This window comes from Echeneis naucrates, chromosome 17 (genome assembly GCF_900963305.1).
Source record: "Echeneis naucrates chromosome 17, fEcheNa1.1, whole genome shotgun sequence".
Classification (NCBI taxonomy): domain Eukaryota; kingdom Metazoa; phylum Chordata; class Actinopteri; order Carangiformes; family Echeneidae; genus Echeneis; species Echeneis naucrates.
In genome coordinates this window covers 19356294-19372437 of record NC_042527.1, presented here as the reverse complement: position 1 = coordinate 19372437, position 16144 = coordinate 19356294, and the positions used below count along the sequence as shown (strand labels likewise).

Below are 16144 nucleotides of genomic sequence, written 5' to 3'. Positions count from 1 at the left end.
TTCCCTTCCGGCTGGTGATTTTACAGATTCACTGGGGAAAGAAAAGTAGCTGTGTTTTTGGCAATCGCTGTTATGGATCACTGTGAGCACCCACACTGAACGAACGATGAACACGCCTGCCCTGAGCTCGAGAACAAAAGCTGCAACATCAGCTGCTGTGTGAGTGAGTGTGAGGGAGGGAGGCAAAGAAAGAGAACGGAGCAGAAACAAAGCTGTGAGCGCTTGTATGACTGAAGATGACTGTAGATAAGTTCACTCTCTGACCGGGTTACATGATGAGCCTAACACACAGCGACATGCCAAATAACATCTAAAACAGGCAGCAACTCATTTTAACACGATTCCCTCAGTCACTGGATGCAGCAGTGCTGGCTCACATGTTTGCATGTGTGTGTCGCTTTGTTAGGAGTTAGGAAGATGGGTCAGTGCAGCACTGTACTTTAAGGCACAAGGGCTACACTGACTTGGCAGAAAAATGCACATGCAGCTGTAAGAACAGATCGACTTGAGAGGCAGCTAAAGTTGACAGTTTTGTCATTTTTACAGGTCCATGCTGCAGGTGCACATGCACAGATAAAGAAGCAGCCTTACCGTCTCACTCTCATCTGGGTACATGCTGTGCTGAGGCTGAGTTACCGCTGCAGACGAATAAGTCTTGTAGTCGGCAGTGCTGACGAGGATGCTGATGATGCAGAGAAATGCAGCAGCCTCTGCCTATTCACAAACTCTCTCCCTGACTGACATGTCACTGTGGCAAACCAGATAATGTCACTCTGCGGCCCTGCACGCACACACACACAGACCTTATTCACTCACACGTTCTTACATAAACTGAGAGAGAGCGAGAGAGAGAGAAAGAGAAAGAGCTTACAGTGATGCTCACTCTCTCTGAGCTACCACAACTCACAATTTGACCTGCCCGCCCATAATGCCACTCTGGACAACACAGGACACCCGAGCTGATATAATAACATGCATGTATGCAGACACACACACACACACATCCACTTGAAACTCCCAGAGAGATTACAGAAAGCTCCATAAAGTGAGGAACAACACACACACTTCCCTGCTTTGTCAAATCAAAGAAGCCACACACAGCACAGAATGATCTACACTGGATTATCCCCCTTCGTCAGTCTCAAAGATATTTATCATACTACTAACAGTCCTGTTTGTTTTGTTACGCTTTTTTTACAGCCTGCTCGCGATGAGTTTAACCTCCATCAGTCAGAGAGGATTATCTGCCCTGCACCTCTGGAAGGTCAATCTATATGACAACTTCTTTTTTTGTGTGACTCTAGAAGTGAAGATGGACTTCAGTGGCATGTGATGGTATTGAGGACAGATTAATCAGTTGCCCTGGGTCAATATCAGACCAATCCAGACTTTACAAGTAAACCACATGAAATCACAGGGCTGATTTTTTTTTCCCCCAACTGATTCACAGACAACTTTACCACCACACTAATCTCAGCAGTCTCCACATACAAGTACATATTTTATGACTTAGAACATTGGCACACCAGCATCAAACCTGAACCCTTTCACCAGCACTGGTATTGGAACAGGAAAATTTTGAATGGAAAGATACCAAAGCTGCAGATTTTTATGTATACCTAACAAAAGATCACTTATACATCTGTTAAAACGAATGTTTTATCAACAGCAGAAGAGTCAACCAGGGAAGAAGACTTGTTTGGAAAATAGCAAAATATGGAAAAACAAGACTGATTTTACCTTCTGAAAAAATCTAGTAAGCAGATGCCATGATACAAGCCATGAAGCGATGACCTGGTGTCACTGACTTCCTTTGAAAACTTTGGGTGCTGACAACAAGCAGAAAAGGCCATAATAACTTTACCGTATTTATATGATGAAGTCAGCATCAAAAGTTAGTTGATTCACTGGATTAGCCAAACACCAAACATTTGCATCGCCACCTTGTATCAATAAAATGTTCCAGTTTTTTTGTTGTTAGAAAATCCTCTATTACACAACATGGATAGGTAATATTGTATACTGTAATTGAAGAATGAACACATTGGAAGGAAGTGAAGGTGAATATTAAGCAGAGGCAGGAAAAATTAAGAGAGAGGATGATAAAAGAAGACAGAGACACAGAGTGAAGGTGTCAAACGCAGCCCTAGCCCAGCTCTGTTACACAACAGACAAACACACTGCAGAGGAGGGGGTCAGCTGCCAGACCGCCTGAAGCCTTGTGCGTGTCTGTGTGTCCCAGGCCGAAAACAGTACAGCACACTACCATAAACCCCTCAGGACTGCTTCCTAATGTTGGATATGAGCACCGAAACATGGAGTCTGCAGCACTCAACTGAGACTTTCCTGCTTTTTGCCCAAATGAGCTAATGTTTGCCGATGACAATGTTCCTGAAAGGAGACATCTGGGAGGTCATTTTTAGGCACAAATCCCAAAACATATCTCAACTCACGACAGATGTTGTCTCCATTGACTGGAGCTAATGCAATTTAAGACAGGTCAGAAAGACAAAAACATAAATCCAATTTAACCATTAACAAATTCTTTTGGCAATTGAGTTATTGAGATAATTGAGATAAATCTCCACAAATTTCTTGGAATTAGATTCTCAAAAACAGAAGCTTACTATCTATTTTTCAAATCTTTCTACCATTTTATTATATTATTTTAACTTATTTAAACCAGAAATCTCTCTTGATGCATATTAAGGAAAATATCAGTTAACTACAACCCTAATAAACATAGTATGCTATTGTGCTGACAATAACAATCATCTATTTGGATGAATAGTAAACCCAGATGTGAGAGTGTGTTTTTTTACGGGAGGGAACTACAAACAATCTGGCAGGAAACATGACGGAGTGAGATAAGATGATGAAAAAAAAAAAGGATATAAACAAAGACCTGAATTTAGAGGACTAAAAAAAAAGAACCATCACGAACAGAACTTCAGAAAATGTAAAGAGGATAACAAGAACAGTACATCTGGGAAAGTGTGTTGATTGTTCATGTAATTTCAGTCACTTGCACTCCCTTTCTGTCAACAGTTAACGTCACAGTGGCCCCAAGCAAGGCATTTAATTGTTGCAGTGTTGCTGTTCATTAGCCAACAGCTGAGACAGAAAAAGAGTCTAGTTTATAAACAGACTGAATGGAAAACCAAGGCAAAGCTAAAACGAAAAACAAAAAGCAAAACACTTTCTCCACAGTAATTTGTTCATGTGAACGCTATGCTGTTTGTTCATTCTTTCTCAAATCTGGGATCTTCTGAATGAAAATATTTGTGACCCGCCTGTAAGAGAGGAAGGCTGAACATTGAAGCATCCCTGCAGTCAGTTCAGCTCCTGCCACTGCCGACTTAATATAATAAAGCAGAAAAAGAGAATTAGCAGCCGTCCAGATGGCTGAGCTGCTACTAACTTCTCCCTCAGACTGTGTGTGGATGTGTCTCCATGTGTGTGTCTGTGCAAAGGGGGGACTGAATGAACACATGAATTATGAATTACTTATTTGTGTGTTAGAGGTGTACATTAATATGCATGGGTGTGTTTAACCACTGAATCTACCACACGGTGTGGCAACGTAAAGTCCATTTCCTGCCACACTAAGTAATCAGAGAAATAGGGAAGTGTTTCCTCCAATCAATCATCCTGGCGAGAGTCATTAGTGGTTTTTAGTTGATTACAGCTGTCTGAAAGAACGATGAGAAACTGCAGGGTTCACCTGGTGTCACTGACTGTGACAATCAAAAGTGTGGTGAGCGAGATGGTAAACTCTTAAGTGCCTGCTTTTTTCAAAAGCGAGATGCTAAGCATAAGTGAAAAAAACCGAGTTACAGGCTTAAAATATTCATCTTTCAGATGATCCCCTTTCAAGTAACTACAGACATTAGAAACTGTTTCTAAATGAAAGACTTCAAATATCAAACTTGTAGAAACCCTGCAAACAGAAAAAAGAAGACACAGGCACAAATAAAGCCCAGCTCTTGCAGCATAAACATCTTTAAAGTAAGAAAGGAGTTGTTGATAGCCTTATCTATTGCATCAGTATGAACAGTGAAGGTACAACAACAGGTCAGACCGAAAACAAAACAATGGCGGGTGCTATTTTATGTGTAGTTACAATGAATTACAAAGCACAAAGACAATGTTATCCGTACAAAACTCTGCATGTGCTAATGATACTTAAAGAAACGAGAAAAGAAAACAATCAGAACCATTAAGTATTATGGTCTGTTTGCGTGTATAAATTGATGATTCCAATCTATGCTCATTCTTCATCCTGTTCAAATTGTTCACTTTCATCAACTAAAGGGTGCAAAAGCTTTGTGACACACTAACTCACGTTGTACTGTACATGTGTTACCATCAAACTGAACAATGTGATCAAAGGAATTATGACCTTAAACTATTCAACATGACAGATAACACACATGGTGGTTATTCCTCCTTCAAGCCCTTATATTTTAAGGAGTGTATTCACATCATCTTTGTAAAGCTAAAATATTGTGATACTTGTGATACTTCCCCTGTGAATTTCTCCGTATCCACTCACACCTGCTCCAGGAGTGCTATTAACCAACAGGAAAAAAGGTCAGGGTTCAGCAGGCAAGAGCTGACATTTGAGTCAGAGGGTAGATTTCCTTGATGAATTAGATTTGGTTTGTACATATAGAGCAGAATACAGTATATCACAAACTCAGTGTTGCTTACAAGAGCTGTGGGGTTATTATGATCCTAAAGGGGAGAGAGGTGATGAAAAGCAGAGTGGATGAGGCGGTGCAGTGAAGCAGCAAATTAAAACACACTGAGAGCTTGACAAGCATTATATTCGGTGGCTGCAGGGAAACATCTGCTTCAGCTGATACAGTGTCCAATCCAACGCAGCCAGGGGCTCCAAGATTTACTGAAGGTATCAGGTGATAGCTCACCTGGTAACCTCAACATTTTCCAACTGAGAATGAATGGCTGATGGGCTCGTGAAGAATATTTTGAGACCGCTCTGCGTCGGTTTTCAAACATGCTCGCACTCTGAGCTACAACAGAGAAAAACTGCTGTTTTCTCTTAAATGGATGTTGTTGTAATCAAACTTCCTTATAGGCTGATGACCAAGTAAAACCCTAACTCAACTGCAGACTGGACTTCTAACCTCACTGAAATACTGACCTGGCCTAATCTGAGCTACTGGCAACTCAACACTTCCTGGAGCTACTTCACAGTAAATGTTATTATCCAACGGCCTTTTACTTTGAAGCAGCAGCTGAGAGGAAAAGTGTGAAGCTGGCATGAACAGAAATGTGTCCCTTTGATCGTAAAACAATTGCCTCCCTGAGATTGTTCTCAGGTGCTTTCCACAATTTCATTAAATAGGGATACTGAGGTGGGAAAAGTTTTGGAAATGAGCTGACTTGCTAATTATGATTTCATGGCCTCGGTCCCAAACATGAATAAATTGACATGGTTTATTTGAAAGCCATATCTGTACAACTGTCTCGTGCCTGCAGTGCCAACTAAAAGCAATAATCTTCCATACCACTCCTTCAGATATCATCACACTGCATTCCCCAGTGAGGAACAGCAAATAAAGAAATTAATTTCCATTTTCTAATGTAACAGAAAGACAGCACACAACGCCTGCAGTCTGTCTGAGACAGGAAGTAATGGATCACAAACATTACAAGGAAAGAAGACTGCAGCTTGATGGGATGGGGGTGTTGAAAGTGGGCTCATCAGACAAGTAGTGACAAAGTGTAGCTCCAGTGCGAGGAAAAGTGTCAGATAAGAGCCTGGTAAGGAGTTGTGTGGCTCTACAGGATGGAACACAAACACACAGCTCTACTCTCTGCATTTACATGACAGCTCCTCCGCTTTAGAGGCTGAAGTAACCCAGGAGCAGAGAACACAGGATAGAGGTTGTCATGAGTCGTTCATGTCGTGACTCACACTTGTGCTGTTGTCACCAGCATCACCAGGACAGAGGAAAAATAAACGAGCAACACACAGGAACACAGACAGTTTCACATCACCACTTTCTCTGGGACTTTAGAGCCACATGACCAAACAACAGCACATCAATAAAGGACGAGCATAGTGTTCACAGTTCTGTCACTAACCCATCCTCAAGGCTGTGTTGAGGAAAATCACATAATTTCTTTCCTACTGCAGAACCACACAATGCATGATCACAACACGACCATTCCTGCATCAATAAAAAAAAAAACTTTACAAATCAAACATGAGAGCAAATGTCAACTTTTCCTTTTCAGTGATGGAGATGGCATAACATATTTCCTTTCTACATGATACAAAAGTGCTTCACGAGAACAGTGTCTGAATGAGGGAGATCCAGATCAGCCTTGTTGTGATAATTACATGTGGATCAAATGAATCACAGGATGAAAAAAAATGAAAAATATAAATCACACATGGTTTACTTGTAGACAAAGTTTGGTTGTAACAAAAACAACCTTTTGACCTTTCTCCTGCTATTTCCATGGCACACAGAAAGGTTGAGGGAGGAAGGACAACCATTGTATAGTGAATGGCTTTCACAGAATATACTATATCAACTTCCAAAGTGCTCATGTTCACTTTTAGATAACCTTTAACAACATACAATAGTGGATCACAGTTACATCATCGTGTGACACACCAGTCTGAAATCAGTGATCCAGAAACTACAGTTGAAAAGGCACCAAACAGGTATTGTACCTTCAATGTCTTGAGTAAGTATTTCATTTATATTTTTAACCAGCAAACAGCCATAGTTGACAAGATAGTGTAGAGAGAAACAAGATTGTTCACAGAGAAACACACAAGTAACATGAAAATGTCTACAAGAGTTACTGCAAATTTTAAAAAGCCAAGTTTGTCAACTATGGATGCATCTATTGATAACTGTGAGCTTTTAGTGTTGTAAATGTAAAAGGACCTATTCTATACATGTGTAACTTGAACACAACTATAACAGCTTCTATTCACCACTTTCCACAGTGACACACAAAGTGGCAGCACCACACAGACATGGCTTCTATTTTCTCATTGGCTTTTGTCCAGCAGCAAACTGAGTGAGTGATTTCAGGAACAAGCAACTGACCAAGATCACAAAGTCTTATGATTAAGAGTAAGAGGGACAGATTCCTCCTGTGTTCCCCCGTTCCTCAGTAGGTTATTTAAAATAATCTGCACAAACCCTGGAGAGACCAATAAACCATCTACCTACAGAAAACATTAGATTTCAACTTATTGTGATACAAATAAACACCTATGACTATTACAGGAAGATGCAGATTTTATCAGAGGTTGTTTAACTCAGCTGAAAATGATCCAATAGACTAAATGAAGATGCCACTTTGGTAAAAAAAAAAAAAAAAAAGAATTCAAATAAAACTGTAAGTATATGATGAGTCGAGATTGAAATAGAGAAACTTAAATCAACAAACAGCTGGAGGCAGCATCGCTGCTGCTGCCACATCAGTGATATTAGAGTGTCTTTACCTGGAGCTGTTCGGTGGAAGAGCTGCTCAGTTCGTCTCCAGACTCAGAGTCGTTGGTGGGTCTCTCCTCTCCTCCCGAGTCACAGTTTTGTGTGTTGTCCACGTCCAGCGGTGCCCTCGCCATCTCTGGAGATCGAGCTCGGGTACGCGGCAGAGAGCCATGCCCTCCTCTGTAGTGAGGCTGAGGAGCTCCGCCCTGGATGAAACTCTCAGGCAGGGCTCGGTCGGGGTCTGTGGGCGAAGAGGGGAGGTGATGGTGGTGGCTTTCTCTGCGATGGCTGGGGGGACTCAAATGACGCCGGGAGCCAGATTCGCGCCTGTGAAGGTCCTCGGCAGATCGATCATGGTGTCCCAGCTCCAGATTGGTTGGCTTGATCCAGAGTGAACTCCCACTCGTGGAGGATGTATTGCCAGGGGCGGCAGGAGGATGCGGGAGCGGTTTAGGTGGCGGCATGAGGGCTTTGCGGACCTCTCGGACATACTGAGCAGGTACATAAAAAGCTTTAGTCCCCTCCTCTTTCCTCACCTGCCACCAGTCCTCATTGGTTTTCTTAACCAGCATGTAGCATTCCCCCTGCCGGATAGTGATGAGGCGGTCTTTGGACTTGTACTCATAGTCGTACTCCACTTCAATATACACTTCCCCTGGCGCAATGGGCAGTTCTGCCATGATGCCACTGACAGTCCACCAGGCAGTTCACCGTGACAGGAAGATGTTTATTAGCATGGCTTCACGAGCACACCTGGAGGTAGAATATCAAGCAAATCTTTAAATAAATATCCACATCAGGGGAACTTTCCATATTGCTACTATACTGTCTTTTTATATTGTATATTGATGATCCAATTAATACCTTGGATTATGTTGGCCAACAACAATAATCATATAGTATATCTCCCTGAGCCTTGGTAATGTTTTTCTGAACCAGAAACGATTCCCTCCTCTTTTACATCACATACACAGCGACAAAAACACAAAAGCCTTAGAAGAAGACCTTGTCTTAAGGCTTAATACCCCCCTAACCCAATCAGGACAAATGATACGAAGGGCTTTAATCCTCTTCAGAGGCTGAATGTACTGTCTGCTCAAAGCTCCAGGGCATAAGATCAGACAAAGGGGGAGGAGGGGCATTCATGTAACTTGCATGGTTTTCTTACACTACAATATCTCTGCGTTTTTGGAAAACTCTGTTTCGCCATCTTTCTTCCTGTCTGATAATGACAGCAGCTGAGGCATGCTGCTACTGAGCAGAGAGATTAGTCAGATCACACAAATACTTTCCTGCTGAAGTCACACTTGTGTGTACACACACACACACACACACACACACACACACACACACACACACACACACACACACACACACACACACGGGCTGAAACACACCTTGAGCAAGCTGAACTTTGAAACGTCCCCTTTCTTAAGTTATTTAAAAGAAAAAAAACGTGCATAACTCACGGAGGCACGCCTTAGTTTTAACTCCAAAACCTCAGAGGGCACACTTCGCTTCGATAACAATAATCCAGTAGCCAGATAATGAAAAAAACTGAGCCCAGATCTTAGAAAATTGAAGTGATGGTGCCCATTTAGCTGGTGGGTTCAACAGTGACATGATGTGATGTGGTCATAAACTGCCCCAGGCTACCTCTGATCATCCAACAGGTATGAGGAAGCAGTGCTAATAGTACTAGTAGTAAAAGAATAATTTAATGCTCCCAAATCTCAAACATTAATCTTAATTCTATCATTAGTTCTACGATAATGGAATAATAATAATAACCATCTCACAGATGATAAAAATCAATGGGAGGTTTAGAGGTTAACTTGTGATTTTGAGGGAATCATTAGCAGAGAAAAAAACATCCAATTTAATCTTACTTTGAAATGCCCTGCTCTAGTGTGACCATCTTTGGGTTTCAGCCTAATTAGACCGAACAGATTCAGATGGACTTGCAGCATTCAATGGTGATAGAAGACTTTACCGGCAGCCCTGATGCTAATCAAAGAGGTGGATCCTTCTCAAGCATCTTAATCATCACTGGAGCCCCAGTGATCGAATGTCTGAAATGACACATGACAAAAGAAAGCAGCACAAATTTTATGTTGTAATAGTACAGGACTCAAATAACAGCTATATAACTCTGGTCATTACTCACAGTCACTGTGCACTTTACTTTACTGTATATATTTTTTATTCTTATTGCATATATTTTTTATATATTTTATTCCCTGTGTGTAATGCTGCTGTTACACTGCAATTTCCCAGTCTGGGATAAATAAAGTATCTATCTATCTCTATCTATCTCTCTGAGCTCTCCGAAACTTCAAAAAAAATGTGGTTGTTTACCTTCGAGCCTGTTCTGATCTGGATGAGGTGGCAGGATATTACACCAGTTGCTGTTAGATGAGGTTATTACACTGACACTGATAATTGCAACCACACTAAGTCATCAGTGAGTCACTTCCAGCCCAACGTTTGCTTTGATGAAGATTTTTAAGCCTTTTAATTTCGCAATGCACACAAACACACGTGATGAGGTGTTTGAGCAGAGTCCAGAGCTACATCTCAGCTTCAGAACAGCCCCAGAAAACCTTCATTGCCAAATCTGTGTGGTTGTCAGACACATGAAATCCTGATGGATTCATTTGGGAAGCACATTTTGTATGAAGTGAAGACAATTTTGTGGCCATACTGTACCTAACATGTGTGTGACCAAAGAGGCCAAATGGGGAACATCCATATTACACAGGCATAAAGCAACCTTAGCTATGCCCTATTATAACCATTCCTTAATCTTTAAATCAGTTTAAAGCGGTGTCATCACAAAAGCAAACGATAAACAGCAAGTGTGATTTAGGTAGCTATCGGTTAGAGTGTCTGTGGCACACGTTCATTTTTATATTAGCTTAACAAAGATGTGTGATTGGTTGTGATTAGGTCAGCAGCACTAAAATTATTCCTGATATACTGAGCAGAGGAATAACATCACAGTGGATTATCAGCTGCTCAGATCCATCCATTAGTCAAATGAACAGCCAGAAATGCTAATTCGCAGCTCACAGCATCAACACACACGGAGTACAGCCGGTTAAAGGCGCATTAGCCTGGGTGATGGGCGTATCATGACGAGAACTGACAGCCCCCCTCATTATTCAGCTGGCTGGTCTGACGGGACGAAGACAGTTTCTTCTATTTCGATCTTAATATGAAGACAAGCTGAAGACACAACAAACAACTAACCTGCGGAGGGATATTTAGCTCTATGGCTGGTTGTTTTCATTAGCTGTTAGCCTGCCAGTTCTTTCTTTGACTAAATAAAAAAAAACATCCATCCCATATGACAAAGTCAAATATTGATGCAGTAGTTTGAAACACAAATATCTTGGTGACTATCTAACACAAGAAAATAAAAAAGCATCCATATTTTATTTTCGGTAAAGATTTAAATGATTTGTTGATTATTGAAATAACTTCTGATCAGTTGCTGATCATCACTGCAACTGCAGTATTATTTACTCAGTAAAAAGCCTTATTTATAACACTGACGTTAGTTTGTTTTACACTAAGAACAGGCTAAAGAAATCAAACCTGTAACTGCAATCTGTTGTAAGAATTAAACAAAAACCAAAATGCACTTCAAGTAGGAGAAGAAAAATGATTTACTTCCTTACCCTTAGATGTCCACAGTGCTGGTAAGTACTGTCAGTATAATCAAGCAATGAATCAAAACACTGAGGAGCATTTCAGCCAACCTGTACTCTCACACTCACACTCAGTAGTTCCGATATGCATCTGCTCTGCTGAACACTCCAGTTCAGTCACTGAAGGACTTCAGACAACAACTTGGAGGTCTGCCCAGAACAAGTTTAGCCTCACCTTTCCCAAATTTCTCCACTTCTGGGAACAATAGCTCAGAGCAAATACTTTCTCTGTATGCTCTTTCTGTGGAAGCTCTGCTGTACAGAAATCACACTGCTGGTAAATCAGTCAAAAAGTGGCTTGGAAAGTTTTGGGGTTAAGTCACTGCAGCCGTTAGACAAGAGGTGATTTCCTGTCTTCCTTGCACAACGTTTCCCATGGTTGTTCACTTCATTTTCGTGCTTCCCTTTAATATTCTGCCAGGTTTTTTAGGTAAATCAGCAACCAGTCTAACAGATGTGAAATAAAACAGTCATGCAGGCTGAAATGTGATTAGCTTTATCTTAAACCAACATAGTTAAAGATTTTTTTACTCCTTAGGGACAGATGTCCGATAGTATCACCTCCTATATGTACATACGTAAATACAATTTAATGCTCAACTAGGATATGAAAACCTTTGTACTTTTAGACACATGGCTGCATTTATTCATTAATTTATTGTTTTTATATAGCTATTTTGATAAGTTGTTTGACAGATAATTGCTTTTAAAATGAAAAATTTCCCACTTCTGTTTGTGTATAATTAACATTTAACTATTTTTGGAGTTTGGACTGTAGCTGTGGTGAATAAAGGAGTGGTGAAGGTAAGACCTTGGGTTTTAGAAAAATGTGATAGACATCAATTAGAGAGGCCTTTTAACTGATGACGAAGAGCTGCATCACTTCTCACCAGAAAGAAATCTATACTAACTATATACTAACTTTGCATTGAAATCAATGCAATAAAAAATATTTTCAACAAGTATCTTTCCCTACTGACTTAAGCTTGGCAAGTGTACAATACACAGATTAATAACCAAGTACTCTCATTCTTTATACTGAAGGTTAAGTACCTGGGGGCTCTTGTCTCTTTCACTTATCCCAGTCTAGATTAAGCGTCAGAATCAGCAGTCCTATTTAGCAGACAGTACAAATCTTCTCAGAGTCCAATCAGCAAAATCAGAGGAAGCACCTTAATTTAATGTGATGGTAATAAGATTTAAAATGGGGGGATGAAAGCAGCCAGAACTACAGGATGTGGAGGCTGAAATGTTGGGAGTGTCAGGCAGGCAGAGGAGATGTGTCTGATTGTTGTCAGCACATGTCAGAAACACACCCTCCCATTTTCCCCTGCCTCAGTGAATATGCAACAGGCACATTGGAAAGGAGTTTGATTACTTTGATTGTTTTCATGACAGAGAAAAAATGTCTTTCACACTGAGACATTTAAAGTGAACTGAAAGGAGGTTGAGGAGAGACGTTACCAGGCTCACTTATCACTAAGTATAATAAAAGGCCATTATGTTAAACTAAAGAAAGATTTTTTACTTTCAGTTACAAGTTTATTCTCAAACATAAATTCTCTCCAAGTGTCTAACAGGATTTATGTTTAGGATGTATTTTTAATAGCTAATCAGACAACAATTTGGTCACTGATGAACCAACAGAGAATAATCTGTAGCTCTGCCTTCTAAAGTTTACTCCAAGGTTCTGTATCTGTATAACCGTCCAACCACAAACAATAATAAATAAATGATTAAATGAATCAAAACAACCACTTAACATCAGTTGATCTGCATTTCTACAGGTTGACAGACACATTCAGCATCTAGTTGCTTTACATAGTGTTGAGCTCAGTGGCCTCAGTCAGATATCTCCCTCAGCAGCAGGCAGAGAGCAAAATCTGAACTTAACAAGAGTGAAAATCAGACTTTGAATTTCCAGGTGGCTGAAAACTGGACTCTAAATGATAGAAAATGTTGTCCATTAACTGCCAGATCTGTTTAAAAAAAAAAAAACAACAACAACAACAACAACATAACTAACTAATCAACATAGCAACTTAGCAGAAGATGCAAAAATTGTTTCTACCCAGACTACACCAAGGTGGCAGCAGACATCTACATGGCTCAGTAGCTCCGGGGGTAAGAGATTTGACCATTTAAGACAATAAAGCTGAGTATTTTGTATCATCAGGAGCAGGCAGAGGCAGTCAGGCGCTGCGCTGTGGCATCCACATGCTGCCACACCAAATATAGGTCCACTCTGCCCTACACTGCTCCAATTCAGCACAGAGTGTCCCACTTAGGCTCTTCACGCCATAACTTTCCTCGAAACTGAACTCCCAAGGTCCCCTGCCTCTGTCACACTAAAACAAACCACAGCTGCAGTGACTGAAGTGGGCATCAGGGAACATAAATATACAGCAAAAAGGACACGTATCAGGGCAGGTATGGCATCCACAGGAGGAATGAGAGCAGGCAGTGGAAACTGAAATCATCCTCATACAATACAGTCAATCTTTCTCCTCATGCTTCATGTTATACAGTCAACAAACCAGATCTACTGCTCAGGGCTGCACCACAAAACGTGGGGAACGATGCTTACACAACGTGATACGTATATAACGACAAAGAAAGTATCAAACTTACTTGATAATCAAATTTACAGTTGCATAGTTCAAAGTTTATCCCATTAATTTCTCTTGTAATGCCTAAACAGCCATGACAGTGTTTCCAAAAACTCAGTGATCTGATCTAAATGGCATTCGTTGTTGTAATGTGATTTCCAGAAAGACTAAAACATCCTTATAATACAGCAAATCCTCACATTTCCAAAGCAAAGAGTTCAATTCATTAATTTGAATTTCCATTAATAACCATCAAGAGAGCTTGTTGTCACTTTGGGTTATAATTTGTGACATCAGTTTGTCATTGTGGTTGAAATTACTATAAAAAAAAAACAACAACAGCATCTGCACACTGATTTAGACTATTTAAAGTACAAATTCAGCCATTCAAGCATGTTAAAACTGACTATAACACAAAATCCCATTTCACCTGTTCTGCTGCTCCACAACTGTCACTTCACTGCTGTGGAAACACCAACACACAGACACACACAGACACACACAGACACACACAGACACACACAGACACACACAGACACACACTCCTGCCTGCTGTTTTTGTCCATATTTTGGGGAAAAGCTTGTTTCTCCTCCTCTCCTCTATTCTCCTGGTATGAGTAAAAACTTGATAATGTGTGAAACCTGTTTCCATGTTGTTGTTTTTTTTTTTGCCTTACCTTTCACCGACTTAATCCCCGTTTCTTCTGCCTTTTTAAACCAAAAATCAAAATAAAAAAATAAAACTCTTGCGGGGAACTTTTCGCAGCTAATCTGTCGCTAACGTTAGCTGGCTAATTTAGCTTCGTTAGCTGAGACATTCCCAACGGTCGTCGCACCTTCAGCCACCTTCTCTGCGGGCGGAGAGAGTCCCTGTCGGGGTGAGAAGGGGAGGAAACACGCTGCCTGGGTGGGGGGTTAAATTCCCATACACCTCCCCCTGTCGACCGGCCGCCGTGTGGATGTCGTCCCCCCCCTGCCTCCACCTCAGCCGGTGCGTCCCGTCCTGTCGTCCTAATCCTCGGCGGTGCTCTCTCCGGTCGGCCCGCAACTTCTTCTGCGTGTACCTTCAGTCCAAAGCCCGTCTCTGGAGGAGAAGCTCCACTCCGCTTTTTATTTTTAATCTTTCGTGTTTATTTTAATCATTTATTTTTTTATTCTATTCATTTTTTTTTTCCTCCCACGACGAAACTCTCCGACTCTTCTTCCGGTTGGGACACCTGTGGCGTTTCCATGGTGACCGCGGCATTAATGTGAAAGGTCAAGCGAACAAAACAAATAAAGTTTTATTTAATGGATAGTTGAACAACTACAAAACAACTAAAAAAAAAAAAAAAAAAAAAGGCGGAGTGAGTGCTCTGGTTCATGTCGGGCTCTCCGGTCCGCAGGTGATCCGGACTCAGACTGCGGTCCGGCGCCACCTGCCGCCTCCTGGACGGGCCTGCAGCCCAGGGCGGGGCGGGGCCAGTGCCTCGGCTTCACAGCAAGAAGGTCATGGGTTCGATTCCCGACATGCAGGTTTAGGTTACTTGGCGAATTAGAATTTCTTTCAAATACCTCTCCCTTAAAAAAAAAAAAGAAAAAAAAAACAATTGAATAAATAATTTATTACATAAATAAGTAATTAGGTTTTTGAATAAATTATTTAAAAAAGAATCTGGAGAGGATTTCTGGCAGCAGGTCCTGCTGCTGCAGAATAAATATGATTCCACTCCACGTTTGTTCTTATTTATTTATGTTTGTTTGTTTTCTCCTCTGCTGTGTTTACGAGTGAAGTCTGTCTGCATTTTGGACACAGCTACAGTTAAATGCAAAGATTTGAGCAAACCACTTGTTTTTGTTGACATTTCGATATTTCCAAAACAGCTTCAGTTTTCAGTAGCCACTCTGTAAAGAGTGTTTCTTATTTTGATGTTTGTGACAGATTCATTGTCAAGAAAGATTTACAAACACCTTTCTGGTTGCCAGTTTGTGCAAAGTCACATTTTACTGGTATTTATATTTCCTTCCTGAGCAGTTAAATCTGCAATACTAACACAAACAAGTGATGAATACAGATGGCCTGTTTACAACAGTCATCAACTGGAGGATTTAAAAATGTCCAGACCTCCTGCAGCTTTCCAAACTGCTCGCCACCTTCCACTCAAAGGTGGCTGTTAGGAATGATAACTGATCCATAAAGAATTAACAAACAACTCGTTAAGCAGCAATAAAGCCTTTAATTACAGCAGATAAACCCTTTATAAACGGTCCCTTCTCAGAAAGTCTTACCAGATTTCAAGGGGATGAACCCAAACCACGAAGAACAATCCTTAGTCATATAAATACATTTAGGTGA

At 40.9% G+C, this 16144-nt stretch overlaps 1 protein-coding gene across 1 annotated transcript in view; it reads right to left on the bottom strand.

Moving 5' to 3' along the window:
* Window positions 1-15017, bottom strand: part of LOC115057378 (rho GTPase-activating protein 12-like) — a 44524-nt gene extending 29507 nt beyond the window's left edge. The window contains exons 1-2 of the mRNA XM_029524464.1: window positions 14487-15017; window positions 7499-8240 (exon numbers count right to left, since the gene is read on the bottom strand). Coding sequence (XP_029380324.1) covers window positions 7499-8167 — 669 coding nt within the window. The 5' untranslated portion in view covers window positions 8168-8240; window positions 14487-15017. The remainder of the gene's footprint in view (window positions 1-7498; window positions 8241-14486) is intronic.
* Between the last annotated feature and the right edge of the window lie 1127 nt (window positions 15018-16144).